We start from the raw sequence: 13,055 nt of genomic DNA, 5'->3' as shown, positions 1-13,055 counted from the left end.
GTAGTAAAAAATTCTTTCCGTGGTTGAAATCTAGGTTTAGATTCAAAGGTTTTATTGTTAGTCGGTAGTTTAAAATACCTAAATACCTAATAGTTTTATAAAATTTATTTAAAAAATATTCTGATGATGATGAACAGATGATGAGGACAAAATTGCAGATGAACATGGAGCAATAAAGAATTTGAATTTGAACAAGACCTAATTTCATAGAATCTTCCATTATTAATTTGCTTCTTATCAAGACACAAGTATACCTACTTACCTACTAGTTGTACGATGTGGTGTTCGAAAGGGAAGGCGCGGGGGCGCGTTTCTATCGACAGTGTATCAACGCTTTATATAAAACGAAAACGTGCGCTATTTCGCAACCATTCAAAGTCGGAATCTCGACGCGGTCCTACCGGCACGCGGGAGAGCCGTTTCTGAACGCACCCGATTTTTCGCGCGAAAAGTGACAGAGCGTTTGTTTTTCTTTTTTCAAAATGGCTGTCGCTAGTGCCAGGAATATTGTGAACCTGAAGGAGGGCCACTTCAGTCACGAAAATGCGCGGATTGAAAAATATACGGTGGGTACCCTTTGATTTTTTTTTAAACTGGACATGGATAAAAAAAAATACTATAAGGAGTTTGAAAATCCTCTAAACACGATTAAACAAAGAAAGTTAAATAACGGAATTATCATGAGATGAATAACTGCACCAAGATCACTTATCTCCGTGTAGTTTATAGTTCAACTATTATCGTAGTTGCAAATTTTGCACAGTAAATGACACTATGTTATGTTATGTAATTATTAACATAATTATTATTATCTCTAATTTATTCACCGTATGTATACCTAGCCATTATTTCGATATAAAAATTTTATTTTCTTAATTCTTCTTGGTTTATTTATTTAATTATTTTTGCTATTTAAACATTCATTAAAATCAATCTAAGTATACAATCTAATGAAAATTAAAGAAAGGGAGCTTTTCAATTCACAATTACGACATTCTTCTCCGTGAAAATAGTTATACTGAAAATGAAAATGCATTTCCCTTCCATTGCTCGATACAATGAATATTTATTTTCTTATCATGTTTCCAGAACATTAGAGTTTATATTGATGCCCTTCCATTTAAAACGAAGTAAGACTTGATTGTGAAAATTATAGGAGTTTTCATCGCATAATTTCATTCAACAAAAAAAATTACTTACTTCAATATTTCTCGAATTTATTTTTTTATATTTTGTTTAATTTTAAAAACTAAATATTGTATGACGCCATAGTCTCGAAAAATGCACATAAAAAGTCGGCTATTACATACAAGACTTATCTATTTCATAAGTAAAGTATAATTAGGTATTCTTCGCTTAACCCAAACAGGATTTTCAAAATCTAATTGACATCAGATTCGCACATTGTTTGAATACAAAACGCTCCAGTCCCGATCATTTAGACTAATCTGACCTAGACCTAAATGCATACACCTACAAGGATGGTCTTTAATTTGGAAATGGTAACACGTAGACCCATTACGCATTTTTCTGCGAATTGTAATAGATTCTAACCAAAACGTTTTCTTGCGTCGACCGAGTTTTCTCCTGCGTGCATTTCGATCTGTTACAAATAATCTTTATGATAAACATTTTATTTCTGACTAAAATTATATGTTTTACTTCAGAAATTGTTGAATTTCCATCCCCCTTTTCAGGTATATAATGTTTTATTTTCTTGACAAAACGTTAAAAATACTTCATGAATTAATTCAGGCAATGTCGTATTTTAATCGTGTTTTACTCATAGAAGGTAACTTGTCATCAGAAATACATACAGTATTTCGCTCTTTAAAATAGTTTAATTCAAAATTATCAACATTTTAGCTAAATCTTATTTGAAAACTCGATTATCTAATGTAAAAATAATTATTATCATTATTATTAAATAGCATCAATAAAATGGCATAATCATATAAAATTTACATCGGTTTATGTCACGTTGTAGATGCAAATTGAATTCAATTAAATATGAACTTACAATTAAAAAAGTTAATCTTGAATACTCATAATAAATTTTAACACAGTAATCGTAATAAACATCGCTTATTATATACCTACCTAAATTGTTCCAAAGAAGGGTTTAAATTACTAGATAAATCTTATCTAATTCATAACTGAAAAGAATTCCGAATTTTTCACGAACTTTTCCTTGCTTCATCTCGTTATAAGTTAGAGTACTTAGGTAACTTTAGGAAGTTATTTTTAAACGGTTGTTGGCTCTAAATTTAACATTTAATACTTACCTAGTACGAGTTAAATTCTTAATTATAACACTTATAAGGTCTTCAAGTATAAATAATACACTCTTGAAAGTAATAATAATAATATACTCTTGAAACAAATAATATACTCTTGTCTGTTGTTTTCACGTCTAAAAAGCTTTCGCTAATTGACAAAATTAACTATGTAGGGTACTTACCTACTTCTTAAAAACACACTTCATTCTAACCCTGAAAAACGAATTCGTTTTCAATTTACAGTAAGATTTTATTATTGTAGTTTTGAAATCGCGTTCGAAAACTGGTGGACCTACGCGATAGATCAATTAAATGATACATTTGAATCAATATTTAATTTTACGATGACCAATATCATTATAATTGGAACATAAAAACCGAACTCTACAGGTCTGTGAACTGGGCATCACTAATTTGGTTTTGGTAATAAATTATGTAACACTGATTGCGGTTTGATTAATTACCTAAATAGTGATTTTACGGCCATTAATAACTTCATTCATTCATAAACAAAATGTGTCACATGCCAGGAAGTACCTGGATGCGCACAGCGCAGGAGCGGTCCTTGTGGAAATCCTTGAGGGAGGCCTTTGTCCAGCAGTGGACGTCTTTAAGCTGAAACGAACTAACGAACGAAAATTTTAGTAATACTAAAGTAAACATCAATTTCCATAATACACAGCCTACGGTGCCTACAGGCAACTCCTGAAAATACCTACTGCTATTTCTAATACTCGTAATATTGAGTGCAAACAATTCTCATTCTTTTATTTACGTCGGTAGTAGCGAATTTTATAAACACCCTATTATACAGTGTGAGTCACGTTAAAGTGTACATATGAAAATAGATGAAACTAGACCTATTTTTATCGACAAAAAATAGGTAAAAAAAAATTTATGATTTTTTTTTTAATTTTTTATAGAATTTTTTTTCTTCCAATTACTTATTCTAAAGAAAACGTAATAACTTTTAAACTAATAGGTCTATCCTGATAAAATAAAAAACAGTAATAATGCTAAATAACGGGCGATACTAAAACAATACATAAAATACACAAAAAATGCCAACAAATAATAAAAAATGATACTTTATGAAAAAAATCTGCTTAAAAATTCGTATTTTTTTGGTTATTTGATAAATTTCTCCAAAAAATGCCCCTATAACAGATGATTTTTATTACTTTTTATTATTCTCTATCGTATTACTTTTGTAAAACTAAAAATCGCATGTCTCTATCCCTATCACAACATTTGCTATGATCGTTTGAACAAAGGCCTGCCACCACATTTTTCTCCGCTACAGGTAGAGACAATTTTAATTTTAACTAAAATGCTTATTTTACTTCGAAATCTTTTGTTTTTATTTGAAATCTAACTTGTCTTTATCAAAATTACAAATCTAGAGTCACTTTCAGTTTCGTTGTTAACGAAGCGTTGAATGGCGCGCCCGGAGAGGCAGAGTTCAAACGATCATTGCAAACGTTGTGATAGGGATAGAGACATGCGATTTTTCGTTTTACAAAAGTAATACGATAGAGAATAATAAAAAGTAATAAAAACCACCTGTTATAGGGGCATTTTTTGGAGAAATTTATCAAATAACCAAAAAATACGAATTTTTAAGGAGATTTTTTTCAAAAGTATCATTTTTTATTATTTGTTGGCATTTTCTGGGTATTTCATGTATTTTTTTAGTATTGCCTGTTATTTAGCATTATTACTGTTTTTCTTTTATCAGGATATACCGCTTAGTTTAAAAGTTATTACGTTTTCTTTACAATAAGTAATTGGAAGAAAAAAAATTCTATAAAAATTAAAAAAAAAAACTCAAAAATTTTTTGACCTCTTTTTTATCGATAAAAATAGGTCTAGTTTCATATATTTTCATATGTACACTTTAACGTGACTCACACTGTATTAATGTATCATCTCTGTTTAAAAGATCATAATAGAAATAATTATAGGAGAAAAACAGTCACACAATAACAATGGGACTTAATTTGCTGTTAACGAGTACTTACCTACTTTCATGAGTTGTTTTGACGTCTAGCTAAATTAAATTAATGATTTAGTCGAGAAAATAAAAACATCGCAAGCGACTTAAACAAGTTGTTTTATAGATGAAGTTTATGAAAGACATAAACAAAATATTCTACATTTATTACAATGACCTAAATACTTCATTACAGAGAACCTAATCCGATATCTGTTCATTAATTGTGAACATTCAAGTGATTAGTCATTTAATCGTTGCGTTGGTTAATCAAAGCGTTGGATGCTGCAAAACATAACTGACTAAATACACGGTTAAAATTTGTATTAAAATGAAGAAAAACATTTATGTGATAAAAACTAACTAGGAATAAATAAACACTCACAGGACTCTACAAAAATACCATCGATATCCAACCCTAAAATTATCTATTCAAGTTTTGCTAAGAAATTTCTAGAAAATAATTTCAGGTTTAATAAAATTAGCATTGATGTGATGCCCAATCGAATAAAAACTATGGTTCATTTGGTGTACAGCATCTCTATCTATACTTATAATAAATCTGTAGAGAGGTCAATTCTGTACATGAAATATATTTTCAAAATAACTATCAGGGGGTGATTAGTGATCGATACTGATGCCAAAAATGCAATCAGTAAAATTTTTGTCTGTCTGTCTGTCTGTCTGTCTGTCTGTCTGTCTGTATGTTCCTTATAGAAACAAAAACTACTCGACGGATTTTAACGAAACTTGGTACAATTATTCTTCATACTCCTGGGCAGGTTATAGGATACTTAGGAATTCCCACGGGAACGGGAATCAGCGGGAAAATCCTTTTGTATGAAAAATCTAAACCGCTTAAGTTAGACGCTTGAAATTTGGCATGCAGGTACTTCAGTAAACTTAAAGCTTAGTTACAACAGGATATTGCAAAATTCCCACGGGAACGGGAGTTAGCGGGAAAAAAAATTGTATGAAAAATCTAAACCGCTTAAGTTAGACGCTTGAATTTTGGCATGCAGGTACCTTAGTAAACTTAAAGCTTAGTTACAACAGGATATTGCAAAATTCCCACGGGGACGGGAGTTAGCGGGAAAAAACATTTGTATGAAAAATCTAAACCGCGTAAGATAGACGCTTGAAATTTGGCATGCAGGTACCTTAGTAAACTTAAAGCTTAGTTACAACAGGATATTGCAAAATTCCCACGGGAACGGGAGTTAGCGGGAAAAAACATTTGTATGAAAAAATCTGAACCGCGTAAGATAGATGAAGGGGGGGTAAAACGAGATCCACGCGTACGAAGTCGCGGGCGGCCGCTAGTACTTACATAAATACTTAGAAGACAACTACTCGTACTTGTACTATCTTTTTATTTAATTGAAAATGTTTATTTGATTTTTACGCGTTACTTTGGGTACTTTTGTTAGATCACAAGATTTCATCTAAAGATCCATTTTACAGAGTTTTGAGTTACTTAACTCTTAGCCAACAAATAGAGTCTATTGACACGAAAAAAAAATGTGCAATTATTTGTAGATAAGTATGTATGAATACCTACATACATTCAATGTTGCATCGTGACCTCTCTCGATTCAAGTTCAAGTTTAAAGTCAAATCCGCGCCACTTCCACGCCGGCGGGCGTTCGACTCGGTTTTTGCATAACAATAACGTCCTTCATTTGTTTCATTTTTTTCAATCTAATTTTGAGTGACATGAAACCTGCTTTAATGTCTTTTTTTTTCTCTTTATGGTTTTTGCATAACAGTAACGTCCTTCATTTGTTTTATTCTAATTGTGAGTGACAAGAAGCCTGCTTTAAATGTCTTTTTTTTTTCTCTTTATTGTCGTATACTTTTTGGCAAGGAAGGATTTTGGAAAATATTTATCTTTAAAAAAAAAGATTTTCGAAAGATAAAGAAAAAGATTGTAATCTTACAATAATATTGAAGCATTAGAACTCCAATTCGCATACGATTTGCGTACTATAAGATTAATGCAGATTCGTGATTGCAATTGGAATGCATTTATACGTCTCCAGGACTCGAACCGAAGACGGCTTTGTAGACCAGGCGGCCGTCAAAATACATTCTAATGAGCTTAGGGTTGCCAGGTGTCCGGTATTAGCCGGACATGTTTGGCTTTTTACAGTCTTGTCCAGCCTGTCCGGCTTTTTATTTGGCTGCCGCGAAAGTCGAGTCACAGAATAATATGAAACGCACGCATCAGTATGTTGGGCAACCGATGATGATAGTACTCACACGTGAGCACCGTGACACCTTACATCGTAATTGCACATTGTCATTGTCACATGTCCGGCTTTTAGGGTAAAATGTCCGGTCAAATGAAGCACAGAGTCCGGCTTTTGTGTTTTTGGACCTGGCAACCCTAAACGAGCTCGCCGTGACTGGCATCCTTTCAAAATGCTAGACATTTGTCTTGGTGCATTGATAAAGGCGCCTAATTGTTATAATGGTTCACTTCCTTAAGCTTAGTAATTGTAGTCTTTTTTTATCGCTAAAGTAGTTGATGAAAAGTATAATGTCAGACTTAATGTTCGTCCTTTAGTAAATAAACTACCTATGTAAATTAGTAAATATCCTCGTACCTAACTCGTATTTTACTAATTTACATAAATAGTTTATTAAGCGCGCAGTAAACTTTCAAAACTTTGGTTTCGCGGTTACGAACTTTTGACAAATCCTTAGTGGATTTGGATAATTCATTATTGATGATTGTATAGACCTATATCAACAAAGTGCACTAAGTCTTTATATTAGTTGAAATGCAGTACCTACATTTTTAATTCGCTAGACTTAAGATAGACAGATAGGAGATAAGAAATCTACTACACTAAGCTGCTCGTACTTCCTTCCTATCGCAATTCGCAGCATTGTTCATAAGGCTCACATTTAGCACATAGCGAAATCAAATTGTCACCCGCTTCCTACTCTAGTCGGCCTCGCTCCAGCTCAGATCTGATCAACATCGTGATTCACGGATCCGCAATGGATATGATGACGTAGACAGATAGACATAGAGACCGCAACTTCTCAGAATGACGTCCGGTTGTGTTTCAGGATCAAGACTGACAGTTTCCCATTTTTTGTTGCCACCACGCCTTATGTAATACGGATAATAATTTGCATTGTATTTCAAGATCAGTTAAATGCTTTAATTAGTTTTTGTCGACACTTTTTCTAAGATTTGGATCGGAAAAAGCGGGATCCGGTTCATTAACATTTCAGCCAAAGGCTTTCTTATGTCCCTCAAGCCACGCCACAAAGCGCGATCTCTATATTTTTATCTAACTTTTCTTGTCGAAAGTAAATTAATCAAAAACCTGCCTAATATAAAAATGTTGCTTCTTCCAAATAGATATATGATCAATATACATAGTTATCTACTTGAATAGCTCATACTACTGCATCTATACACAGCTCTTGCTTATAGTCCCGAAGTCCCCAAGGTTTTCGGGCATTTTAGGCGCCGCCCAGGCGGGCGCCGTGCCGCCCTAGGTGGCCATGGCATATCGGCCCATCCCATTATTTGCTATTAAACATTATTATCGTTACATCTAATCTTTGTTTTGTTGACAAATATATTTTTTGATTCAATTATTTTATAGATGAATTTATTTAACTTCTGCATTCTGTTTACAAACACATTCTTCTGAATAAAACCCCAATAATTTTATATTTTCTAGTCACGTGTATGTGCAGTAACTATTAACACTGTGAACATCTAATTGCTACGATTTAATTACCATAAATACTTGCTAACATCGTATTTTCATTTAAAAACATACTATTTAAAATATTTTATGTTTCCCTCTCATAATTTGATGATTTCAAAAATTAAAATGGATTATTTAATGCGTAACCAGTAACAATGTTTATTGTTTTGCTCTTGAATATGTATTAGCAAGTTCTTGTGTATGGTCTATGTGACCCTGGTCATAGCTTAGTAATCAGAGGTCACTTGATATTGCAATAAGTGATGAATTACTGTAACAACAATAATGCTATCAATTACGCTATACATCTATATCAAATAAACATGTATAGTACTTATCACGATATAACAACTATATTAAGATCAATATGTCTCGTACATAAGTATGGATATTAATATTATTACGCTTTATGTCCTTTATGTGACTTTGCCCGCTCTAAAAGACTAGAAAAATGCAATAAGGAATTTTGGAACTAATAATGGCTAACGATTGTTATGTTCTCCAAATAAAACATTAAGCTTTTTATTGGCATTTTAATTTAGAATACTTTAGATAGTGGCGTAGCCTGCATTTAATTAAATAATACAGGATCACGACTCTACATCGTGCATCGTAGAGAAAAGACCTTCACCTTTAAATTTAATTTGCAATACAGTTCATTTGAATGTTACGTTACTTTCATTAAAAAAAAAATAGATGGAATTATGAATATACCTGCATCATCATATTCATCATCATAATTTCAGCCATAAGACATCCACTGCTGAACATAGGCCTCCCCCAATAATTTTCACAATGGCCAGTTGATTCCTGCATCCAGCGCCTTTCTGCTACCTTTATGAGGTCGTCGGTCCACCTGTATCGGACGTACCGGAAATCCCAGCATAGGATGGGTAGGTTACCTAGCTATAAGTACCTTCATAGGTATTTTTCATGGGAGTTCTTTATTGTTAATTAACTTTTTTACGAATAGACAATAAAAATTGAGGTCATAGCCTGGTGTCAGATTTTATGAGCCACTATTGACGTCCGACACGTTTTTATTTAATGGACACAACATAACACGAATATCGTTACAACCTAGGAATCAAACCCAGAACCTACAAACGCAGAGAAAATTCATTTTTTTATCACTTGTTTTGTACGATGAAACGTTTTGTATGATGTTCAATCAAACAATAGATGACGAAGGGATTTTAATCGACTACACGTGCCATTCATCTATTAAGGAGATTTATTTTGACAATTGATTGATATATTTCACCAACAAACATACAAGTTTGAATCGTCATAATTATTATTAGCATTCGTAAGTAATTACGGAAGATAATTATCATGATAAGACGCGCGGCCGGTGAGGGGACCTCGCTCACGTTCAATACCAAGGTCCGGGGTTCAACGATCGCCTTTCGCTCGAGTTACCGGCAACTTTTGCTTTTGTTTGTTTTTGTAAATCACCGGCCAGTTCTAGTGACATACTTCTCGTATGTTAATGTTTTTTTTTTCATTCAAAATGCAGCTTTGAATTTGGAACGCTGCGACACCTTGAAGGTCGATTTTCTTTTGTTTTTGCTCATTTGTTTTTCGCTGGACGTCTCTTGTTTTAAAAAGATTGCCTAAAGCTGTTTATAGATGCAACTATTGACCACTATGCTTGGTGCAACCTTGCATTCAACGAATTTTCCAGATGGCCAAGATGGCAAATAATCTGTATTGACAGACAACCAATCAAGTTTTACGACTAGGTATGCAAAAAATTTAAAACAATTAAATTTTTTGCACTGTCGTAGAACTTGATAGCATCTTGAAATGCAGTTTGTCATTTGTTGCACAATGAATACATAGCATGTACCTACTTAGTCTTGGAGTTACTAGATAGATCTCTATGGCCAACCCGGAAAATAAATAGTTTTCAAATTAGCCGTGGTATTGCTTAAAAAGCTTTAGAATACGTTTTCGTGAAAGTTTAGTAGATTTATTTTTACGCGAATAATAAATTCATATGAACGGACTGTAACTAAAACTATTATTATTTTAATTACTAAACACCACTCAAATACATAATCTGCATAAGTCTAGTGCCAATAAAACGACAGTAAAATATGTACTTTTGTTATCTTTTATGTATATTGCACTCATATTGTTTACTTACATATTTAAATTTATACCACCTAACTGCATAATGTACTAGAGTGAAACCTGTTCTTTTATATTTAAAATTCACTTCTTTTTGGGCTGTTAAAGACCATAAAATAAATGAGATACCTAAATAAATAATAAGGCGCAAATTAAGAACATTAATGCAATAATAATTTTCCTGGTTTTATTTCTATAGACAATAAATAAAGCTGACTTTAGACTGTGTTTTGACTATATTTAGCTCAGGTAGTAAATTGAGACGCATTTAAGTTTAGTTTTTTTTATATCTTGTAAAAACAATATAACTTAATTTACATACTTAGCACTTTTTAATACAAACGGTCAATATTTTATAATTTTTATGTGTCCAATTAGAATGTCGTTAAATCATTCCTATTACTCTATCGTTTATTATGCAAACTCTACTTATAAGTGCGCGTACGCATAGCAAAATCGTGACATTTATCGCTGCACTTGATAGTTGTACACTTCCTAGGCGTATAAATAATAACGACCTCATATAACTTATCTTGAGTAGATGCTGAATAAAGAACAAGGACAAGTCCTGTAAAAAAATGTATCTTCCGGGTCTAATGTAAAAAAGAGCTTTCTACGCTCGATCTTAAAAGTACTACAGCGACATTCTGCCACACACAATATTTATTTCAGTAGATATCTTATGAACTCTAGTGATTCGTGCTCTTAAAGAAACATGAAAGTTTATTTCACCGCTGAAAATTCAGATAATTTTATTACCGACGGCACGGCACGTTCAGTTATACATTGTGGCATCTTTACATAGTTGTAACAGTGGCAATTTTGCAACAAAAATAAATAGTCGTCTCGACATGGACAGTATTACAGACTTTTTAAATTTTGTTGCAAAGATGAAACTTAATATATTGTACAAAAGATGTCACAGTATTAAACTTGACGTGCTGTCGTCTGTCCATTTGCCTTGAAATCGTTATGCGCCGGCGCAACATAGTCTGTTGTCTTTATAACAAGTCGCGGAAAACAATCAAGTTATAATAGTCGTAGTTAGTCTCAGTTAAACATAATCCGAATTGCTAACATGCAATTTTTACATTTCAAACTGTATGACATAGTAATGCAACTATTTGAACGCGGTAAATATGTTAAACCGATAGTTGTATGTTTCCTAAATCATTTATTATTAAGTTGTAGTTGAAAACTGATTAAGAAACATTTTATGAAAACTGCAAAACTGCCTGAAAAAATGTTCCAATACAAAATCTATGCAAATATTGTGTTTGAAAGTAAGCTCATCCATCTTAAACCTAAGAATCCATTTATTAATCTGACCTTTAGAATTTGTTCCAAAAATCACCATATCGTCATTTGTAAAAAACACTGTAAATGTTGTTTCATGAACAATGAAGCGACTAAGGATTACTTCACCTTATGTACGACCGTAGAGCATCTTATGCAGTTCTAATAGGTAGGTACCTACTATTTAGCAAGAAAAAATTCGTTCGTTCGTTCCTTCGTTTGTTTCAGCCGAAAGACTAGACGTCCACTAATGGACAAAGGCCGCCGCCAAGGTTTTCCACAAAGAAAGAAAGTACAATGTGTGCATGTTGCTCACAGAATGCAACAATTAGCCATATCAGATTTTTTCTACCGCAAACGCCTACCAGTTGGATTGGTCACTGTATGCCTACTTCTGGTTTTTAACTATAGCTATATCTATTTACAATTTAAACGATAACCTATTTTAATATCTCGTATTAGATCACTATGTCCTTGCCCAGGTACATTCTTAGTCGCTAAATGTTACTATCTTATACGAACAACTAATGAATAACTTAAATTACGAGTATTTTCTTTCATTTTGAAAATACCTTTAAACCTTTACCTGGCAGAATTCTTGCCACCATATTTTGAGCCTTATTGAGAAAACATAAGGTACAAAACTAATGAAAAATATTTTTCTCTATACCAGTTAAAGGGTTAAGTTACCCTTGTTCTCGTAAAGGAGACTACATAACAGGTCTCTCATAGTCTTTTTACCTTACTAGGACTTCAGGACAAACATTTGGCAAAAGCTGAAGCACAGCGGCAACAAACTCTGTCACCATTTACTTATGTGCTAGAAATAAAACTTATCTAAGACAAATTGTGTGATAATCCTAATCATCAAAGTATCTTTTCTTAAAGGTTTTAAACCTTTGTTTGTCACCTGTCATCCGCTTTGCAATGGAGGGAAGTCGAAACTTAATTTCGAACTCCTCCTATGTTCTTCTGATTAATTTCGTTGCGGGTCCAATGACAGTTTAACTTTCCCCCGGGACAAACTTGACCTTCATTGGTTGGGTTTTTATGGCGATCAAGCTGTAGATCCTGGCTACACAGGAGTTGCAGTGGTGGGAACGAGAGGTGGGAATAGTCCCGTAATCATCAAAGTACCACAATTTGCTCATCCAAAGGATACCTACTCTTGGTAAAAGAGTGTTAAATATTGTGCAACGTACTTGACCGATTTGAACATAAACGCAATTATTAAATCGGTATTGATCACCATCGTCTAATTGAGCCTAGGTTTGCTTATTAGATCAAGAGACATTTCATGACACTTACTATCACGAAAATTAAGCACGCTTACCATTGAGCTGTCGCTTGCAATAATTAATCCTGTTGATTCATTATTAACGTATTTTTTTAAATAATAACGAGCTAATTGTTTCTTGAAGAGATAATTTATCGGTAATTGTTTTTGGAACGTGCCGTCAATTGTTTAGCGCGTTTGTTCGCACTTCGAATTGTGTTATTTGACGATGACGAAGGATTTTATGCAATTAATCACAATTACACTCCGTTTAAGCACAAAAGTATCGAAGAAAACAAGTGCTCGTGACTTTATTGGTTGTAATAACCATGAGAATG

At 33.1% G+C, this 13,055-nt stretch overlaps 1 protein-coding gene across 1 annotated transcript in view; it reads left to right on the top strand.

Moving 5' to 3' along the window:
- The first annotated feature begins 352 nt into the window (after positions 1 to 352).
- The window catches only part of LOC135078016 (arylalkylamine N-acetyltransferase 1-like), a 35,154-nt gene continuing 22,451 nt past the window's right edge, over positions 353 to 13,055 (top strand). Inside the window, exon 1 of the mRNA XM_063972562.1 lies at positions 353 to 566. Coding sequence (XP_063828632.1) covers positions 483 to 566 — 84 coding nt within the window. The 5' untranslated portion in view covers positions 353 to 482. The remainder of the gene's footprint in view (positions 567 to 13,055) is intronic.

This window comes from Ostrinia nubilalis, chromosome 14 (assembly GCF_963855985.1).
Source record: "Ostrinia nubilalis chromosome 14, ilOstNubi1.1, whole genome shotgun sequence".
Lineage (NCBI taxonomy): Eukaryota > Metazoa > Arthropoda > Insecta > Lepidoptera > Crambidae > Ostrinia > Ostrinia nubilalis.
Note: the sequence above shows the minus strand (reverse complement) of the source record. Positions and strands in the feature narration are given on the sequence as shown.